The following is a 20,738-nucleotide window of genomic DNA, read 5'->3' as shown; positions in this document are numbered from 1 at the left end:
TTCTTCATTTATTCTTTTTATTGTTTATTATCTGTCTCTACCAGCCTAGACTGTAAGCTCCTTGAGGGCAGGGATCTTTGCCTTTTTTGCTTACCTAGAACAGTACCTTGCATAGAGTAAGCATTCAATAAATACTTATTCAATGAATAACTATCTGATGAAGTCATCCATGTACTACGTGAGATTAAGAAAATTCAGTTGTTAGCTTCACTACCAACTTTTCTAATATTTTTCAGTGTCACATGGACAGAAAATTGAAACCTATCTGGAAGAAATTTGTTTTCATTGTCAAAAGCAGCTTATATAAAGCAATTCTTTAAAACAGAATATATTATATTCAATTATTTACAATATCTGTATGTATAACTAGTTATTACTCTTGCATGGGTTGAAGGTCAATTCATGTACACATCCATTGATAGGTTTTTTTGTTGTGGGGAAAATGTTCCTTTCTTGGAGAGAACATGTTATAGGTATTTTTCTAAGTAGGAAGTATCTCTAGTGACACTGAAATTTTACTATTCATTTATGGAATATCCATAAATCAATGTATAAAGAAAGAAATCAGGCATCAAAAGTTAAAGAACATAATGTTTGTCTTGGTCTCTCCAAACAAATGTGGTACTCCTTTAAGTTATTCTACATATTAAAGACACTGTTTATCACTGATAAATTACAATTGAATAGGAGAAGAATGGTGTAAATGTAAAATATATCACATTGCCAAGAATAGATGAATTAAGGAATAAACCTTTCTTCTTTCAAAACTGTAACGGCTTAATGTAAGCACAGGCAAAAGAATGTAAAGAAACACTGATTCCTTGCATCCTGGAAAGATCTTGCCGTTGTAAAATTTATCAAATTTTAAAGGTTATCTTTGCTTAAAAAATGAGCCCAAACCAAAACAGGGATGTTCTAGAATTCATGAACATATCTGATGCTAAGTGAATATATAATGTCTGGGGTGTCATTTCCTTCTTACAAATGTTATATATAAGGGAATATTATAAGGGTAAATTACACTGAAATGATATCTAGAGACTACCTAGTCCAAATCTAGCATTTAGCAGATGAGAAAATTAAAGCTTTACTTTACAAATAAGAAAACTGAGTCACTGAGATTGATTTTCCCAAGTTCAAATGACCAGTTAGATAATTATTAATTACACATTACAGTTACCAGGAGAATGTGCTGTTGAATTCTATCCCTAAAGATGATATTTTGCCTAGAAACCTCTAAGAACTACAGAAAAAATTTGAGGCTGTCACCTATTGGTGCAAATTAGAGTAAGGAAAATGCAAGTTCATGGGCCCTGATGGGTTGAAATGTTTTATTACGTGGAGATGCTTGAACCATAAAAGGTCCCATGGAGAATAATAGGATTATTCCATCTTGAACTGCAAACTTTTAAATATAATATAGTAAAATTTGCGAATTAAGGGTCATGAACAGTTTGCAAGGACTAGTCAAGTCTTGTAAAGAAATGCTCTCCATTTCAGAAGTTGAAGGGCGCTGAAAATACTGGGTTTTCTCATTAAGATCACATCCTGAAACCATACGACAAAAAACCAACCAACCAACCAATTCCTATGGTAGGCGCCATATTGGTTTTTGATCACAGTGTGAGGTATGGAGTGGAGGAAGAGTTTGGATGTTTATATACAAAGTTCATACTGACCTGCTTAGACTTGATGGGAAGAGTTATGAACATAGATTTTCAAAACTAAAGCTTACTTGGTGGAAGAGGCTCATCGATTGTTGGGTAGTGGTGATGTTCAGGCCTCAAGGAAGGAAGCTGGCTTACTGGCTGGGAATTATGGAGTATAGGACATTCACCTATGGACAAGATAGTCGAGACATTCAGATTCATTCATTGCCATGGCAACGTCAGCAAAAAAGCATGACCGTAAAACAAACTACTGCAAGGAAAAACCCCAAAGAGTGGGCAATTGGGGAGACTGGGATTGACATATATACACTAATATGTATAAAATGGATAACTAATAAGAACCTGCTGTATAAAAAAATAAATTAAATTCAAAAAAAAAGAGCAGGCAATTGATTTTTTTCTGTGTCAGTTTGCTACATACAGAGTCATTCATGAGCCAGTGAATAGAGGGAACTATATTTTTTAAGAAACTCGAAAAAAACAGCCAAACACTCCATGGCTGTGATCTGTACCACAACAGACCAATAGGTAGGATTGGGGTCTGATTCTGTAACCACCTGTATTTTCTTGAGGGGAAGGTGGCATCAGAAAGGGACACAAAAGAAAATGAGCAGAGCCTGAGTTTAGCCCAGGAAAAGAAACAGGCCTTTTGGAGGGAAGGGCAGCATTTATAAGGTCTCATAAAAGTTCAAGGGGTCTGTGCAAAAATGACAGCTCCTTGTTTGGATAGGTTTCATCAGAGGGCTACCCAGAGGCCATCTTTCAGAGATTTTGTGTTTGGAATGAAACTCTTAGCTGGTGCCTTTCTGAGATGGGGTTAAGGAACAAGTGGGCCAAGAAGGTAACTTCTTGTAGTATGGAAGCTAGGGGCTGGGGTACGGAGCCAAGGAGCTATGGCATTTTGTGATTGTTCCAGATTATTCTGAGCAAGAATCTGATAAGCCAGGGTGTTCTGGAAAAAGACAAGAGACGAAGGAAGTAGATAAGAGGCAGGAAGACCGAGACAGGAAAACTTGAAACACAGAAGTGGGATAGACGGAAGAAGAAAGACAGACATGGAGAAATTTTAGAAATAAACATATCCACAGAATGCGCACCCTCAATTTTAACAGACACAGCTAATGTTACTCTTAGGCAGAATTATGATGAACTGAACAATGTTGTACAACGGAGTTCCTATTTCATGATGTCCTCAGGTCCTGGTAACACTGCCTGTAGACTGGCCATGTGGATGGAAGGCCTACAGCACCAGCTGTTTGGGTCACATAATCAGAGGCAATTGCTCTTGATCTCTGGGGAGCTAGAAGGGCCCAGACCACGAGACAGCTCTCAGACTGGTAACTCCCCACTAACACCATCCTGGATTTCTCACAGTAGCCCCTATTGGCCAGAGGACAAAGGTCAGGCCTTTTCCTTCCTCTGCCCTCCATGGCTGATGCAAATACCAAGTGTTCCATTATTCCTTGGGCCAAAAAGAGAGAAACTGTGAAAAACAGTGGTTAAGATCTTCGTGGGATCTCAAATTTCAAAAATATTCCCCAGAATGTCCATACGTGGAAAGGATGCTTATTTCTTCTCACTCTAGATCCACAGAACTGATTTAAAAACATAAAAGAAATTAGCTAGGAAGGAAGTTAGGTGGATTTAATTTAGCCATTTAATTCCTAGAGCTAATTGGAAAACAAAAACAGGGATGTATTCAGGAACAAAGGGTCCTTTTAAATATTAAATATATAATATTATTTCTTGTGCAAACTCTGGTATGTGACTGAAATTCTTGGGGTCCCTGGAGACTAAGGAAAGTCAAGGAAGGTGCCCCTCATGCCAGCACATAGCTCCTTGCAAACTGACTCCTGTTTCAAAGCTGGGCTCTGAATTTAGTGGATACCACACTCATGTTTGTCTTTATATATGTTTAGTGTCAGAAACTAAGAAAACAATGGTACAGTTGTTATGTCACCAGCTGCTGCATTTTTAATTTAGTTTCTTAAAAAAAAAAGGAAAACAACAAACTTACCTCATCATAATTAATTCAACCAATCAGGTTAATTACTCCTCCAAGCTAGTGGAAACATAATAGTGTTGCTTGCTGGAGTTAATGGAGCTGACCCCACCTGCCTGTGAACCCCAAGCAAACGCACTGATGTGACTGATGCAGCTCGGCCAACGGAATGAATGGAGCGCACAGAGGAAGCAAGCAATTCTGTTCTGCCAGAGGCCGCGGCTCCACACCATCCCCTTCGCCTCAAACACAAAGCAAGTGTCAGACCTGCTAGACCTTCTGAGAAGGAAACTTATTCTAATTTAAAAGAGAGACTCGCTGCTCATCTACCTGGAGGAACCCTCACTCAGTGAGAGGCTGGGCGCTTCATACGAATCACCCCATTGAATCTTTCCGATAACCCCTTAGGGTATGTTCTACATTTGCGCCCATTTTACACGTGAGGCTTGGAGCAGTTAGGTAACTTGGCTAAGGTGTCATGGCTGGGAAGTGGGGGGACTGACTATAAACCCAGGGGAGCCTGATGGCAGGGCTGAGCTCATAATCATATTATGTTACTTTTTTCATTTGATCTGCAGGTTTTAAAAAACCACTTTATGTTGAGATTTTTTAAAAAAAGGTTTTTATGGAGGGAAAAGCAGCAAAAAGTAGATAAAGAAGACATCCTCCACAAATTGCTGCAGACTCATCTGCATGGGCATGTATATAGTACATCTACCTTGGCTAACCTTGGGCAAGAATTTGCGATCTTCAAAGTCACGGTGAGGGGGGAGCAGAGACTCTTATGGGAGAAGAGGGCACACATGCATATAATCGGGCACATGTGCTTTCTTTGAGCAGGTGCTCTTGGAAACATGGTGGTCAGTAGGGGGCAGATCTGCCACGCCGATCCCATTAGCCCCGGGGACTCACTACCAAGGGAGAGAAGAACTGTTTGGAGGAAGTCACACGCCAAGGTATGCACAGCTTTCGTGAGATCAACAGTCCTTCCCAGGAATCCTCATATTGCCCTTGGTAACCACCACAGTGAAGCATGTAGGTGCTTCTTAACTTTTTCCGAGTTTACAATCTGCAAAAAATTCAGGAAGCTAGAAATTTCTTTACAAACACAGACTTCCACTATGGCCCTGAAACATTTTCCTGTCCTTTCAGTTAAGGGGTTGGCTTCCCTCTGCTGGACTGTTAGGCCCTCGAAGGCATGGGCAGTGTCTTTTTTTGTTGTTGTTGTTAAACATGCTTTTATATCAATGTATACTGAGTCAATTTTCAATTACCCATGTGTGGACTGTCTCCCAACATGGCGGTCAAAGTATACCCATTGGCTACAACGGGTTGACAAACTCCAAATCCAGCCTCGTTTTGTATGGCTCCGGGCTAAGAATGGTCATTACACTTCTAAAGGTAAAACTGTTTTAAAAAATACCCCTTGGGTGAGAAGAGATTTTTGATTTTGCCTCTTGACCTACAAAGCCTAAAATTTTTACTATCTGGCCCTTTACAGAAAAAATTTGCTGAACTTTGGTCTAAACATCCCTGGCAGCTCCGAGTTGTGCCCTTGTATGGGTGTATCCCCCAAACTCCTTGTAATATACTTATTTGTAATTCTATTGTAATTATTGAGTGCCTTCCACACATACCTACTGCCAATCCATCTTCCTGTGCCCAGCACAAAGCCTCTGGCTCAGAACGAAGAAGGGACTCAAAACAACCTTGTTAAAGAAAGGAATTGTCCACCCCATTCTCACACTCATGGGTGCCTTTCCATATTGTATGTCACTATGGTTTTTCTCCCTGTGTCTCTTTATTACCAATTTCCTTGGGCTTCTCCTTATCCTATGTGCCACTTTCCCTCACCCCTTCTTTCTCTAAAATGTAGAATTGGGCATTGTTAAGTACCTAAAATTATTTCTTTTAAGCTCACGTTAGTTCCTGTAAAAAATTTGTAGGTGCCAGGCATTTGTTTAGGTGCTGAGAATTCAAACATAAAGAAGCTATAACTCTGGCCCTTGATGAGCCTGCAGTCTAGAGACAAGACCAATGCATTTTGTTTGGATGCTAATTTAAACAAATTAGAACAGCAAAAGAGCAGACTCTATATTTTTCTCTTTTAAAACAACTGAATTATTTCGTATTATTATGTGACTTTTAAATTATTTCCCTTGAGGTCACTGTCACTTGATTGGAAGGTGGTTCCCAATTCTGGATAAGGAAATGCAAATTAATTTTATATATGATTCCACAGGCATGACTAAGAAGGAAGGTCTTTGGTTAAGACACGGAATACATTTTGAAACTAAAGGGGGCACCTACTGGATTCGAATCTTACTTGAGACAAAGCGATTTACACATTCATGTTATTCTTCCCTTCCATTAGCCAAAATAGCCCCCAGACCCCCGAAACAACACAAAACAAAACCAACAACAATAACAGAATCGAGGAGACAGAAATCATGACACATACATGTAGGCTATACATATCCATTTGTACACAGGTTAGTTCAATTCTAAAACAGGTCATCTCAATGTTCTTCCAGTTATATTAACATTTATTGCTAATCTTCAATACGTTTTGGGGACCAGCAGATACTGACACATTATCCACCTAATGTTGATGATCATTGCCTGCTTATATCGTTTGATACTAGCCTTGATGCTCTGGTTGTTGTCAAGCCTAGAGGGTAACATGTACCCTATAACCCGTGATCAGTTAAAACCGAGACGCACACACACAAGTATACGCTCACATCCAACTAGCTGTCATTCTTGGTGTGCATCTGAGCAGTGGCGGGGTGTCAGCTACCCACAGTCTGGAACACTGACATACACATACACACATGCACACATATATGTACAGGACAGGCACACGCAGCTGCTGCAGCAGCCTCATTGGGGACTGAGCCTCTCCCTCTTGTTTTGAAACCATGTTGGTGAGACCTGCGTCCCCCTGGTGGTCCTATTTTCTCTCTGATCGGGTGTGAGGTCTAACCTTCTCTCCGACTGCTCGGCCCTGCCACGGGGGACTCCAGACCTTCCACGGTTCTGGCCACGCTCCCGGCGGGGGCAGCCGACTCGTCTGGCCACCCGGCGCCGTTCGCCGACTCCGGCTCCAGCTCGGGGCTCTGCACCGAGTCGGGCACCGACTCGAAGGCGCTGTTCTCCTCCTCCTCGTCGTCATCCTGGGAGGAGAAGACGGTGCTCTCGGAGATCTTGGCGCTGTCCACGGAGGAGAAGCGGGTGTGGCTGGCGAACCTGCTGCCGTTGTAGCAGGAGGGGCTGTAGCAGGAGGCGCTGTAGCAGGAGCTGCTGTAGCACGAGGTGCTGTAGCACGAGGAGCTGTAGCACGAGGAGCTGTAGCACGAGGGGCTGCAGCAGGAGGCGTCGCAGCCCTCGCAGCTGTGGTCCCCGCCCTGCCGCGGGCTGGAGTCGCTCTCGCTCCCCGTGCTGGGGAGCGTGTCGCCATCTGGGACCGAGCCGTTGGCCAAGCCCGAGCGGCCCGGGGGCGCCGCGCCTGGAGTGGTCCCCTCGGGGGCCTCTCCATCCTCTTCCAGGGGCGGAGGCTCGGCGGCGGCGACCGTGTCCACCTCGCTGAGCGCCTCCTTCTCCGATGCATCCTTGAGCGTGGCCTCCTCCTCCGCGCCGTCCTCGTCCGCGCTGCCGCCCTGCGCAGAGGGCAGGCTGTGCAGCAGCGTGTGGATGCGGATGTAGTGGGTCCGAGGCGTCTCGGGCTCCCCGCAGGCGGACGCGAGCACCGTCTCCAGCTCGGACACAGGCAGGGAGCACGGCCTGCTCTTCCTCTTCCCCGAAGCCCGCAGCGGCAGCCTGTCCTCCCCCTGCCCCAGGGCAGACACGCCCCCCTCCTCCTCCTCCACCTGCTCCTTCTCCTCCTCCTGCCCCCCAGCCCGGCTCCCTGCCGCCGCCTCCTCGGCCACTGGCTCCCCGGGGCTGCCCGGGGCTCGACCGTCCTCCAGCAGCCCGGGTAGGGCCGCCTCCCCTCCCAGGTCCAGCCGTTCGGCCAGTTCTTCCGCGCTCAGGGCGGGCTCCGTGTCCTCTGACCAGGGGGCCGGAAGCTCCCCAGCCCCCTCAGGCCTCACACAGACCGTGCCATCGTCTCCTGCCTCCGTGGTACCTGCGGCTGCCTCAACCGGATTGGCAAGCTCCAGGCTCTCGTTCCCTGCAGGGCCCACCGCGCTGCCCTGGCTCAGCTGCTCCGGCCTCGAGGTCCCCGAGGGCTCTGGTGCATTAGTGCCAGGGGGCTCCCCACGGCTGCTTGCCACCAGGCTATTCATGGGGCTGTCCTGAATTTCTGCAGACTCAGGTTCGGTACTCAGGGAAATCTCCTCATCATCTGTGGACAAGAAGAAAACGTCACTGTAGTGTTAGTCTGCTCTGGGGGACTGAGCCATCCTAGGGATTTCTGCCTTAGGATATTGGAGGTAGGGGTTGATGAGGGTTTCCCATTGGCCAAAGCTCTGCTAAAAATACTGCAAGAATGAGTTCTCCTTATGTTAAGGACAACTTGCAGTCATGATATATTTGAGAATTCTGTTTCAAGGAACTTCATGTTTTGGTTAAAATGCCCAATGCCTAGCACTACCCCAGTTCTGGGCACATAAATGTTTGCTACATGGAAGACCTCAGAGATGGGGGACACGGTTTATAGTTCCTTGCTGGCTCCAGGCAGGACTAATTATACTGGTTCAGAGTGTTTACTATGGCTGGGTCCCCCAGGGTGGCAGAATGGGGTTCTTAGGTGACCAGAGAGAAGGAAAGGCCAATGATGGGAGCAACCACAGTCATTCAGTGGCTCAGACTGGAAGGTTTCCAACATATGGAGGTTACTGCAGTGGAAGATAAACCAGGTCTCCATACCAAGCACCCATTCAAGGAGTAGCAAGCATGGTTTACCTCTACCTTCCCCCAGTTGCTCTATTGCATCCCTGCCAGATAGGAATTCCCATTTCAAGCCCTAGTGCTATTCACTCATCGAAGAAAAGCAATCTCTCTGGTGCACTGTAAAGCTGTCCTTACTGCTACACTGAAGGAAGAGTCAGTTTTATTCTCAGAATGTAGAAAACGCTGGATTTGAAAGGACGAAACAGTCAAGTGTTTTCTTACAATCTGCTTTGTATACTGGGCATAGAAAAGTGCAACTTTTGCCTGATGAGTGGGCAGTGATAAACTTCAGACCCTGAATTCTCAAAAGCTTTATTAGCTTTAATGGCAACCTATAAATGTGGCCCAGGAGGACCAGACAATTCTCAGTGTGATCTACACTTACGAGGGGGGTTGTAGGAGAAGAGCAAGAGGGGAATAAAGAGGCATCTCATCATTCTGATTTGGAGATATGTTTTGGCCTGAAAAACTGAACATGGGATGATTCTCAAGCTTTCTGTCCAACTTATAGTTTTCATTTTTCCTGCAATATTGTAAAAAACCACTGGGTAATCACAGTTCAACACTATGACATGTATCACCTTCATTCACTCACTCATGTATGTAATGTTTCAACGTCTATTGAGCAAGTCCTATGTGGATGCTGGGAGTAAAATGATAAATTAGACATGGCTCCCTACCCACGCTGGCCTCTTTGTCAATTCCCACTCGAGTGTCTAACCCTCTACCTTTGGGTCACCGAATGGAGAGGAGCCTCTCCATCAAGGGGACAGCAGAGACTTCCCTGGTGGTCCACTGGTTAGGACTCTGTGCTTCCACTGCGGGGGGCCCGGGGTTTGATCCCTGGTCGGGGCACTAAGATCCCACGAGCCATGTGGTGTAGCCAAAAAATAAAAAAAAAACAAAACATAAAAAGGGGGACAGCAACCTGGCTTCCAGAACAGATCACTGGCTTCCAGGCCTCAAATGGAGAAGACAGATAGAGAACCACAAAACCTAGGACATGACTGGAGAGAACCATGGTTATTGTATTTTGGGGAAAGGAACCATGCTATGACACTCGGCTAGGACAACACGTGAAAGTACATGCTGAAAATACCTGGGTGGATGGAGGAAGTGATCTCAAATCGGAACTGCAGCTGTCCACTCACGTGATCTGTTGGAAGCCTGCGGCCAAGTGTGTAGCTGACCACTCTGTCCCTAGAAGGAAATAAGCACTGTCACAGATCTGGTCAATACCTGTCCTCCTAAAGACCACGCAGTGTGCTTTCTGTGTCAGTGGGTGAAGCAGCCAAGCCCAGGGAGGCCCTGCTCTTAGGAGGTGGTGATCTGCTCGGGTACATATGAGATGGTCCTAAGGGAAAGATGGGAAAGTACATCCACTCAACAGCAATGAAAACCTTCAAGAAAATCCTTATCGAATACTCCTAAGCAGGATCAGTAAACTACAGCCCGTGGGCCAAATCTGGCCCATCACTTGTTTTCATAAGGCCATGAGCTTTTTACATTTTTAAATAGTTGGGAAAAAAAAGCAAAAGAAGAGTAGTATTTTGTGACATGTGAAAACGATACGAAATTCAAATTTCAGTTTCCATAAATAAAAGTTTTATTAGAATGCAGCCTTGCTTATTATTAAGTTTACTTCTTGTCTGGGCTGACTTCATGCTACAATGGCAGAGCTGCGTAGTTGCGACAGAAACCATATGGCTTATACAGCCTGAAATATTTACTCTCTGGCTCCTTACAGAAAGTTTGCCAACCTGTGTTCTAGAGAAAAAAAAGAAAAAAGAAAAGATATGGATATCCTTTGCTTGCTTTTCCTGTGCAGGCTGATATTTTCCAAATATGCCCTTAACAATAGAGAGTGCCAGCAGCAGATGCGTGTCTTGCGATATCTATCTATCTCTAATATCTATGGAAGGATGCTGTTCTGGTTACCAGGGACCCTGTGGAGTGGTTCAGAAAGGGACCTGCTGCAGAACGGAGCAAAGCAAGACTTGTGGGCTGGGTCCACTGGCCCATGACCTCCGATTACACCAACTCCAGGGTCCCACAGAGAGACTCTGAAACTCCACCCTGGACTCTGGCGCCATTCCCTCTTCCTACTCAAGGTAATTTTTAATTACTAGGAAGACAATTATCGAGGGAGAAATCAACCTGAAACTTTGCTATTATAGTTTCATCAACAATGCAGCTTCAGCAGAGTACATGGTCCCCTACCTTCGCCTAAATAGGAAGAGTGATTACCTTGGGATATTCAGAAATGAACAAATCCACTCTACCCAATAATAACAAAGACATATTCCCAAACCAGTTGTTACTTAGATAATTCTGTAGTCACTCCATTTATTCATTTGTGACATTCCAATAAAAAGATAAGTCACTGGCTGGTAGTGTTTTAATGTTTCTTCCTAGAAAGCACCGGCATTAGGAAACAACATATATCCCAGTGATCCACTGACTTAGTATTTCTATTTGGGAAGCCCTGGTTTCACGCTTGGAGTTTCTAGGAAGCCCATTAAATAAAGCATTATATGCAGGGAAAATAGAATGAGCTACAATATTGACATGGGCCTTGGTCAATATTATGAGGTAGGTCTACTACGACCATAAGAGATCCTGAACCCCAAACCTCGTTGGAATCAGAGGAGGCCTAAAGACCATCAGACAGTGAGACAAAAATTAAATCGATCATGCTTTGCATTTGTTTTCCACGTTTTTCTTTCCTTTGCTTTCCACTCACTTTATCAACAAATATTTTTTGAGCCTCTTCCATGTAAGAAGTGCTGCCGGTGATACACAGCAGGTAATGCATACCGCTGCCTTTAAATAGCTTACATCCAGCTGGGGGCATGAGGCAGGACCACTACATAAAGGGCTCAAGGCAGCGGTGATATTTCCAATGTGAGGCTGAGGCAGGCGTGGGTAGAGGACTTGAAGGAGGTAGGCAGCCAGCCAGGCAGAGAGCTGAGGGCTGTGATGTTACAGGCCAAGGGATCGAGGGAGCTTTCTGAGCTTTATTTTAGAAATTTTTTTTTTTTTTTTTTTTTTTGGCCGCACAGCACGGCATGGTGGGTCTGAGTTCCCGGACCAGGGATGGAAGCCACGCCCTCTGCAGTGGAAGCGCGGAGTCCTAACCACTGGCCCGCCTGGGTAGTCCCATGAGCTGCTTTTATTTTAAAAGGCATACAGTTTGCTATTTTAAAAATGAACAGTTTGGAATCATTTAGTCCCTATGTGCCACAGACAGCTTTACGTTCTTTAGGTATATTTTTGTTTGTTTGAGTGGAAAATGCAAAACACCTTGTTTGAGACACAACTGTAGCTTCGTAAATGTCAACTCCCTTTGGCTTGAGAATTAACACGTGTCTATGTGCACACAGCTGCACACACGCTATCAGGTTCTGATTACATGTCCTTATGATAACTGTGAGTGATTCCAAGTCCTTCTGAAAATCCAAAGAGCTTTAAATTAAGACCCTTGGAAATTCTGCATAATTTTCCTCATTCCTTTGATATCATTCTAAGTATCGCATTGAGGCATATCTATGACTAGAGAGTTAGTGTTTTCAAATATAGTTACCATTACCTACGGAAATACATATTATGTACAAGGATTTTATCTGGTCAGAGTTTAATGAGAACCCTGAATGCACATGAATGTAGAAGATACAAAACGCAGAAACATATTCTCATATACAACTGAACTATGCAAGCAACATAATTGTGGTTGCACCATAAGGATTTACGCTTTTAAAATTTCATACATATTATCTAGCATTTTCTATAAATACTAGTGTTTTCTAAGGCGCTCTGGTCTAGTAACCCAGCATTTCATCTTGTTATGGAAATGTCACAAATGATTAAATCCTACACACAAGACAGGCATATGAATGAAATGTTATCCATCGTAGTAAAACAAATTTTAATTTCTATCTGTACAGAAAAAAATGCTGCATTAAGGGCTTCTTTCACTATAGTGTCTTAGGAATTTTTACTCTCTTGCATAAGTAACCAGTGGTACGCAAACTAGGGGAAAGGGAAGGGTCTGTTTAATTAAATGTTGTAGCTCAACAACATAATTAATGGGAGAAGCCAAGGAAATACAGCACCACCTTTTCAGTTCAAGTCTCTATGAGACTGTATTGTTGCCTCCCTTGGGCCTGGCCTGCTGGCTGTTGCCTAGTGATACTGAGCTCTTGGTCAAGGTTTACCCTATGGCATGTCTTTCCAGGAGTCTCTGAACTGGCATCGACAGCTTTCCCAAGAAGCGCTTGATGATGGGGCGGCTCTTGGCAAACTTGTCCTTCACCTCAATTTCCAGCACATCAGTGGGCAAGGACACAAAGCTGAATTGCTGCAATGAAAAAACATGTGGCATCAATTAATTGCAAGGTGAGAGGGCTGGCCAGTCCCCAGTCCATCTGCTTTGAATGATGTCATTGTCAAACACCCCAGCAGCAATATCTCTATCTATCTATCTATCTATCTATCTATCTACCTATCTATCTCAACCTATCTCTATCTATCTATCTCAAGGTTTTAGAAATGCTGTGAACCCTGTTTATTCAATAAATGAATAATGGTCACGATGAGATGTCTTCTCAGTGCTTAAAAATAAGGTCCTTTTCATTTTTTTTGGCCACTTGGCTTGCAGGATCTTAGTTCCCTGACCAGGGATCGAACCTGTGCCCCCTGCAGTGGAAGTGCGGAGTTCTAACCACTGGACTGCCAGGGAATTCCCTAAAAGTAAGGTTATTCTCGGAGATTCAAATAATAAAATCAACTCACTTTAAAGGGAAAGCATGCTACCCAGGCCTCACCATACTGGACTGAAGGTATCAACATACATAAAGAAAGAACAAGCAAAACTCACCTATAATTAAGGAAATGCACTTCAAATCAACAATGCAATATCTTTCTTTTCATGATTATAATGGCAGAGATTTTTTAAAGTTTGATCATACACTGCCTTCTGGAAAGCGGGAAGGGACAAGAACTCTCACACTGTATTGATGGAAATGCAAATTTATTGGACCCTTGGGAAGGGAATTGGTAATATCTTTTGGCATTTAAACTACAAATTCCCGGGGGCTTCCCTGGTGGCGCAGTGGTTGGGAATCTGCCTGCCAATGCAGGGGACACGGGTTCGAGCCCTGGTCTGGGAAGATCCCACATGCCGCGGAGCAATTAAGCCCGTGCGCCACAACTGCTGAGCCTGCGCGCCTGGAGCCTGTGCTCCGCAACAAGAGAGGCTGCGATAGTGAGAGGTCCGCGCACCGCGATGAAGAGCGGCCCCCGCTTGCCGCAACTGGAGAAAGCCCTAGCACAGAAACGAAGACCCAACACAGCCAAAAATATATAAATAAATTAATTAATTTTAAAAAAACCAACAAATACAGAACTTAAAAAAAAAAACAAAAACTACAAATTCCCTTCAACCCGGAATTCTACTTCTAGGAATTTCCGCTCTGGATTAACTTGTACAAGTGTGCAAAATACATATTTTTTATAAGGATGTTCAATAGAGCATTATTAACAATTACAAAAGGCTGGAAAGATTTAAAATACGCCTACCAATAGGAAACCAGCTAAATGAAGGATGGTAAATTTTCGAAACAGAGAACTCTGCTGTCATTCAAAAGAAATAGGTAAATAAATATGTTCTGACATGAAATGATACCTGACAAATTAAGTGAAAAAAAGGCAAGATGTAGAAAAATGTGAAGAGTGGGATTCCGTTTGTATTTTGACTTGCAGAGAAAATGCCTGGAGGGTACAATCCAAACTGAACTTGAGGATGTGGGCTCATGGTGGGGTTGGTGGGGGGAGAAAGCAGATCTTTTTCCCTCTGTTGTAAACTGTTCATTTTTTAAATAGCATACTGGAGGGCTTTTAAAATAAAGGCAATGACAATTAAAGGCAGACTGTGATCGTCAGAAGTTGGCTTGGCCATCAACAAGTGTAGAAAAGGAGAGAGAGGAAAATATTTTCATTGCCCAGCTCAGACTCTCTGGGAGGAGGGAGTTGATTAAAAGTTACAGTACCCTTAATTAAGGGTTGTGAAAGAGCTGAAATATATAACTATTTTCTTTTATTCTGATTAATTCCTAAAAGCATTCTTTTCACTTTAGTTGATTTCTAATATCAGAGGTTAAAGATGTCGGGCATGCCAATGTTAATATCCCCTCCGTACCAGTCAGGATGGGCTGGGGTATGCTGCAGTAACCACCCAATTCCACATCTCAGTGACTTATGGTAGCAAAGTTTTTTCCTTGCTCACACTGTCACTGTGGGCTGGCAGAGGGTTCTGTTCATTAGTCACTCAGGGAGCTAGACTGATGGAGCAGACACACTCTCAAACGCTGCCAGCCACAGTGACAGCAGGAAAGAGAACTCTGGAGGGTTTTCCTCCTGCAAATAAGTATTCACTTTCAATCCTAAGGCTTCATCACAACTAGACACACACCCCAGCCACCCATAGCGAATAGGGAGTATGATCCTACCGTATGTCTGGGAGATAGAGAACAGAAATATTTGGCAAACAGCAATAATGGCTTCCACACCCTCCCTCCATACGGTGCTTCTAGTTTCCATTACAAATTAGTTTTGCTTAATAGCCGTATACTTCCTAAGAACCAATCATTTTTGGTACTGACAAAACTGAATTTACGGACATGCTAAGCTCGAGGATCAAACCCAGGAATTGGTTTGATTCTCCTCTAAAAAGGCCTGTGAGCATCCAGGCTCCCTAACTACCTTGGGTGCCAAACTTCCATTTCTTCTGCCTAGTAATTCCATTCTGAAGTGTACTATAATGGATCTCCTAACCTAAAAGCTCAACCATAGGCTAGGCACATTGTAGTATATGTATATGACGAATAGTTTATAATTTTCTAAATTACAATCATTTATGATTATACCTAAATATGCAACTACAACACATTAAATGCCAATAAAATAGAAAATGCTTATTTTCCAATGCTAAGTGACAAGAGCAAGGAACATGTAGCTCACGATCACAATAACGTGAATGAAATGAATAGAAAAAAGACTGGAAAGAATTACAACAAATTTCAATAGCAGCTGCTTTACCAAGTAAGATTATGTCTGCCACCCATTTCTTTCTGTGATGAACATGTATTATTTTTATAATGAAAAACGTCATCACCTTTATTAAAACAAGAGTATTTCTGGCGCTAGCAGCCTGCATGGGACACGAAAGTCAGCTTACTTAGACATTCTCTGAAACTTGGTGGTAAATCCTGAGTTCTTTTCCTCCCTCCACAAAGACTTCCTTCTTAGCCTCTCTTCACAAATCCACCCCTTCATGGCTGGCATCAACCCCTCCCCACCAGGCCCTTACTTCCATGCCGTGGTTACTAGAGTCCATGTAAACTTCCAGCTAGGTCAGGTTCTTCTTTTATTAAAAAATTTTTTATTGGAGTATAGTTGACTTACAATGTTGTGTTAGTTTCAGGTGTACAGCAAAGTGAATCAGTTATATATATATATGTATATATATATATATATACATATATATATATATATATATATATCTCCATTCTCTTTCAGATTCTTTTCCCATATAGGTTATTACAGAACTTGAGTAGAGTTCCCTGTGCTATACGGGTCAGGTTCTTTTAAGAACCACTGAGCAGCTCTAAAAATATAAAAGTCTGCCTATTCCTGAGCAAGCTATTTGCACCCGTGAGTCTGAGGCCAGGGTGATGAATTTTGTCTGGCTGCTGTCCTGGCTCTTACTTTGAGCCCCTGAAGAACTTGCGGAGTGAGGTGGACTTGGCTTTTTTTCCTAGATCTGCACATCTAAGTTCTTGACTTTCTCATGCATGACCTCACTGAACCTCAGCATCTTCAACTGTAGACTAGGAAAAGAAGGTTCATGTTGTGTAAGATTAAACTGCATCTTTTCCTCTCCATTCCTGGTCTATACAGATTCTACCCTGCCCCATCCTCTAATATTTCCTTCTCCTTTTGACTCTTTAATTATTGGACTTCTTTCAAATCTACGACCTTATTTCAGCTGGTCCTTAACAACCAGTAAGTCTATACAACTGTTTGTAGTATCCGTAAGCCAGGTTCAAATGCCTAGGGCACAGACAAAAGCTACAGTTCTCCTACTACTAATGCCCACTCTGTCTTTCTATCCAGAGCAATGGCCTGGTTAATGGTCAAAAGAAAAATCTGTGAACTATATCTGCAAAGGATTAAAAAAAAAGATGCATTGTTGATCCAAGCCCCCTGCTCTTTGTGGAATTCTGTCACCTTGCATCCTAGTTCACCTGTGAAAGAAACCAATGTGGCAAATGAAAAAGCCAATCCTGGATCCTTAGGGATTGGAAGTCTGGCCATTTCCCGCTTCACCTTCTTCCTCTTGCTTGAGAGCATCTAAGGGTAACTGTACTCCATGCTTGGACCTATCAGTCAATAAATGGCTCCTTATCTCTGCATAAGTCATGAAACTATCCTAGATAAAGGAACTCCTGATGTCTTGAGGGTCAGAGAGTAAAGTTCCATAAGTCACCTTTCCATTAGAACATTACATTCTGAATTCTCTTTCTTGGCTGCACTTGAGGAACCAACTGTCAGACCTCTTATAATTGGCAACAATGGCAGGAAGAAAGCTGTACGAGGCCCAACGCCGGGGCATGAGCTGGAATGACACATCCAGTATTCTTACAGCATCAAGCCTCCTTTTGGTTTTGTTTCAGCACAGGTTGTGGGACTCTTACTTTTGCTTTGGGCCATTGGTACTTAGCCCTGGCTCCCATTAGAATCATCTCGGGAGCTTTAACAAAAATACCCATTACTGGATCCCATCCTTGACTAATTAAATTAGATTCCCTTGGGGGTAGAGCTGGGCACTGGTAGTGTTTCTAGCTTCCCAGATTACTCTACCATGCAACCAGAGTAGAGAATAACAGTACCCACAGTAATAATCCATTTTAACATAGAATAATCTCATTGTTATCAAAATATTTCTTAGATCAAATCTAAATCTTCCTCTGTGGCCTGAATATTTAGCTCAGTGATTCATAACATATTCTTCAAATCCCAGCTTAGTAGTACTATTAAATTTAATATTTATTTTTTAATAATAATATTTAATAATATTTATTCTTTTGGTCTTGGCATTCTTATTAATAGCAGTAGATGGTAGTGGGCCTCTATCCAATAGATGCCAGTAATACCCCTCTAGTTGTGACAACCAAAAATGACTCCAATCATTGCTCAATGTCTCCTGGGGGCAAAACTGCCCTTGTTGAGAACCACCAATGTAGGCCTACCTTCTTCAATTTTCCAGAGAGATGTTAGACTAGTGTTGCAATATATGGGGGTATCTATTTATTTTGGTTTGCATTGTTACTCAATAGGCCACTTACAGAAATAAGATGCTTTATTTATTTATTATATTCTATCTTGCTTCAGAAAAGACACGGGGTAGATCTTCTATAAACAGAATTTCCATAAACTGAACTTACTGAAATAAAAACAAAGTAGAGAACCAAAAGAAATATTAAATTGGAAATTATGTTAAACTACGGCAGCAGTTCCATAATGGGCAAGTGAGGCAGAGATCAGGAGAATGTTGGTCATAAAGCAGCCAATGGCTCAGAAGAAGGGAAGGGTTACCTATTCACTCACAAACACCTCCTGAGCACTGACTCTGAGCTGGGTGCTGGTGACATGGCCACGCCCCTACGAGCTGGCAGTCTTATGCTGCAGGTAGACAATGACAAAACAGAAAGCCCCATGGTAAGAGTCCCCAAAGGCTCAGCCTGATGGACAGGTACAGAGAAGGGGTGGCCGATGGTGGTGGGGAGAAGGCTAATGAACAGGTAGAGACAACTTCCCAGAGGAGGCGATGCCTTAACTAAGTCATAACAGTTAAGTAGGCATCAGCTGGATGAAGAAGGTGTGGGAGGAACATTCCAGGGAGAGAGGACACTATTGGCAAAAGGCTGAAATTCACAGAGTGCACGGGTCCCTTTGGGAAATGTGGGTGCCTCACTATGTCTGGATCATAGAAGGGGTCAAGTTATGAGAGGAAACTGGATAAGCAGGATCCAGCTCACAAACAGCTTCCTGGACAGAGCCTAGACTTATCCCAAAGGCATCTGGGAACAATGGAACTGAATTATGCAAATGACACACTCAGCTGTGCATTTTAGAGAAGTCACTGTAGCAGTGCTGAGGAGGTGTCCACAGATGGTCAGGCCAGGAGGCAGACAGACCAGGTGAAACAAGTGAGAAGTGAGGAGGAAGCCTGGCAGGGAAGGAGGAAAGGGGTGGCAGATTTGTGGACTGGCTGAATGTCAGTGAGAGCCATGGCATGTGGGAGAGGAAGAGACCTCAAGTTCCCAAGGCTGGATTTGCAAGACTGAGGGCATGTGGGAGGATTAATAGCTAGAAAAGAGGGGCTGAGTGATTGAATGTCCCAAAGCAATGAAGGTACAGAGTGATGGAAATAGGGGTTGGAAGGATATTAGGTTGTAAAGAGACAGCTGGGGAGCTCGTGATGTTTTCACATGATCGAAAGTGTAAGCATCGGAATGGATGGCTGGTGATAAATGGAAGTAAAGGTCAATGGGATCGAGGACGTTAAGGAAATTAGGGCATTCATGTGGACTCTGTGATCATCCAGGAGAATGGTTGGTCTTGGGTAGAAAGGGAAGACGGTGCCACAGGTAGAAAGGACGAGTTGTAGCCGAGTAACTAATGGGACCCATTAGTGCCTTGATGCAGCCAAGACAATAAGGACATCAGTGTGAGAGGGGACACTATAATCAAACATGAAGAAATAGTTGTGGGAAGTTTCAGAGAAACGTTCAACATGATTTGTAAAGAATTTTCACTTAGGCATTTAGGGGCAGGTATGAGAAAAGATGATCCCAGTCTGAGAGCAGAAGTGCAGTTGATTCATTTACGTCCACTCATAAACTTATGGAAGTCGGGAAAGGTTGAGAAGTGAAAAGTGGTAGGGACGGTTGACTTGTTTTGGGTCATGTTACATTTGAAGAGGTAGGAGGATGTTGAGGAGTAAGGCAGGAATACCAACTAGAAGCCAAGACTGGATGCCTGGTGATGTAGGGGAGGGGTGGTCCTAATTGTTGTGTGAAATAGCTCATGATATGCAGTTAGAGGGGCATCTAGTTTTGCCTCTCTTCTCTTGCAGACATAAGGGGAAAATAAAACACCAACTCCATTCACAAGAGGCTGCCTGGTGCCATTCAGCCAACACCATTATTCATTACTAATGAAAGTTAAATGGACTAGGTTTAGTGCTTCCTGTGCAAAGGTTCTCCAAGGAGAAGGAAAGCAGGAAGGAAGTAAATGGAGCATGCAAACCGCAGCTACTCTTCCTTAGAACCTTGCATGGTATGTGACTTTCCATTCAGGTGGCACTATTCACTGAGCTTAAAAATGATACTCAAAAATAGTGCTGCCTAAAGTCAAGGATAACAACAGACAGGAAAACAACTTCACTAGCAGAGCAATCACTGAGTCAAGAGCAATGTTTTTCTCTCTCACTAGCAATGTCACAGGGTTTTATATTAAGAGGTGATGCTCTTGGACTCTGGGCATAGGAGACCTACCCCTCCAAGCAGTGCGTAGCCTGACTCTACCCCAGGAAGGACATCCCAGAATCCTGCTGAGAGGTGAGCCTTGTATCTGCAGAGAATCTAACTGCTTTGAATAATAAAGGCTGCTCTTACAGATCTGTGGTATATGGAAAGTTTACATTTCTTCTTATGCATAAGAATGAGGGAACTGGTCTTGACTGGGCCTCCACCATCTCCATATCAGGAACTGAGAAAACTCAGCCACAGAAAAGAATATTATTAATTTTATTCGCAGGCACTGCTGTGGCAAAATTAGGCCAAGATTTAGGCTTGGCAGAGTGGGAAGCAAGGTCTGCAAGTGTGTGCTTGTAAATATGTAATGTTATATACTTATATACTATATATAAAATATATCAAATACAAAAGTATGTATTATACTTACTACATAACATGTATTCTATCTATATCTGTATCTATATCCATATTCTTAACCACAGGCGTCCCTAACCCCCAGGCCACATACCAATACTGGTCTGTGGCCTGTTAGGAACTGGGCTGCACAGTAGGAGGTGAGCGGCAGGTGAGTGA

The 20,738-nt window shown here is 43.4% G+C and overlaps 1 protein-coding gene across 1 annotated transcript in view; it reads right to left on the bottom strand.

Annotated features, from left to right (window-relative positions):
• The window catches only part of HECW1 (HECT, C2 and WW domain containing E3 ubiquitin protein ligase 1), a 312,853-nt gene that overhangs the window by 101,114 nt on the left and 191,001 nt on the right, over window positions 1–20,738 (bottom strand). Inside the window, 4 exon segments of the mRNA XM_036862740.1 lie at window positions 1,736–1,837; window positions 6,659–8,017; window positions 9,665–9,765; window positions 12,780–12,922. Of these exon segments, the coding sequence (XP_036718635.1) occupies window positions 1,736–1,837; window positions 6,659–8,017; window positions 9,665–9,765; window positions 12,780–12,922 (1,705 nt within the window).

Source organism: Balaenoptera musculus, chromosome 9, assembly GCF_009873245.2.
Source record: "Balaenoptera musculus isolate JJ_BM4_2016_0621 chromosome 9, mBalMus1.pri.v3, whole genome shotgun sequence".
Taxonomy (NCBI): Eukaryota; Metazoa; Chordata; class Mammalia; order Artiodactyla; family Balaenopteridae; genus Balaenoptera; species Balaenoptera musculus.
The sequence above is the reverse complement of the archived record's forward strand: the minus strand, read 5'-3'. Positions and strand labels throughout refer to the sequence as shown.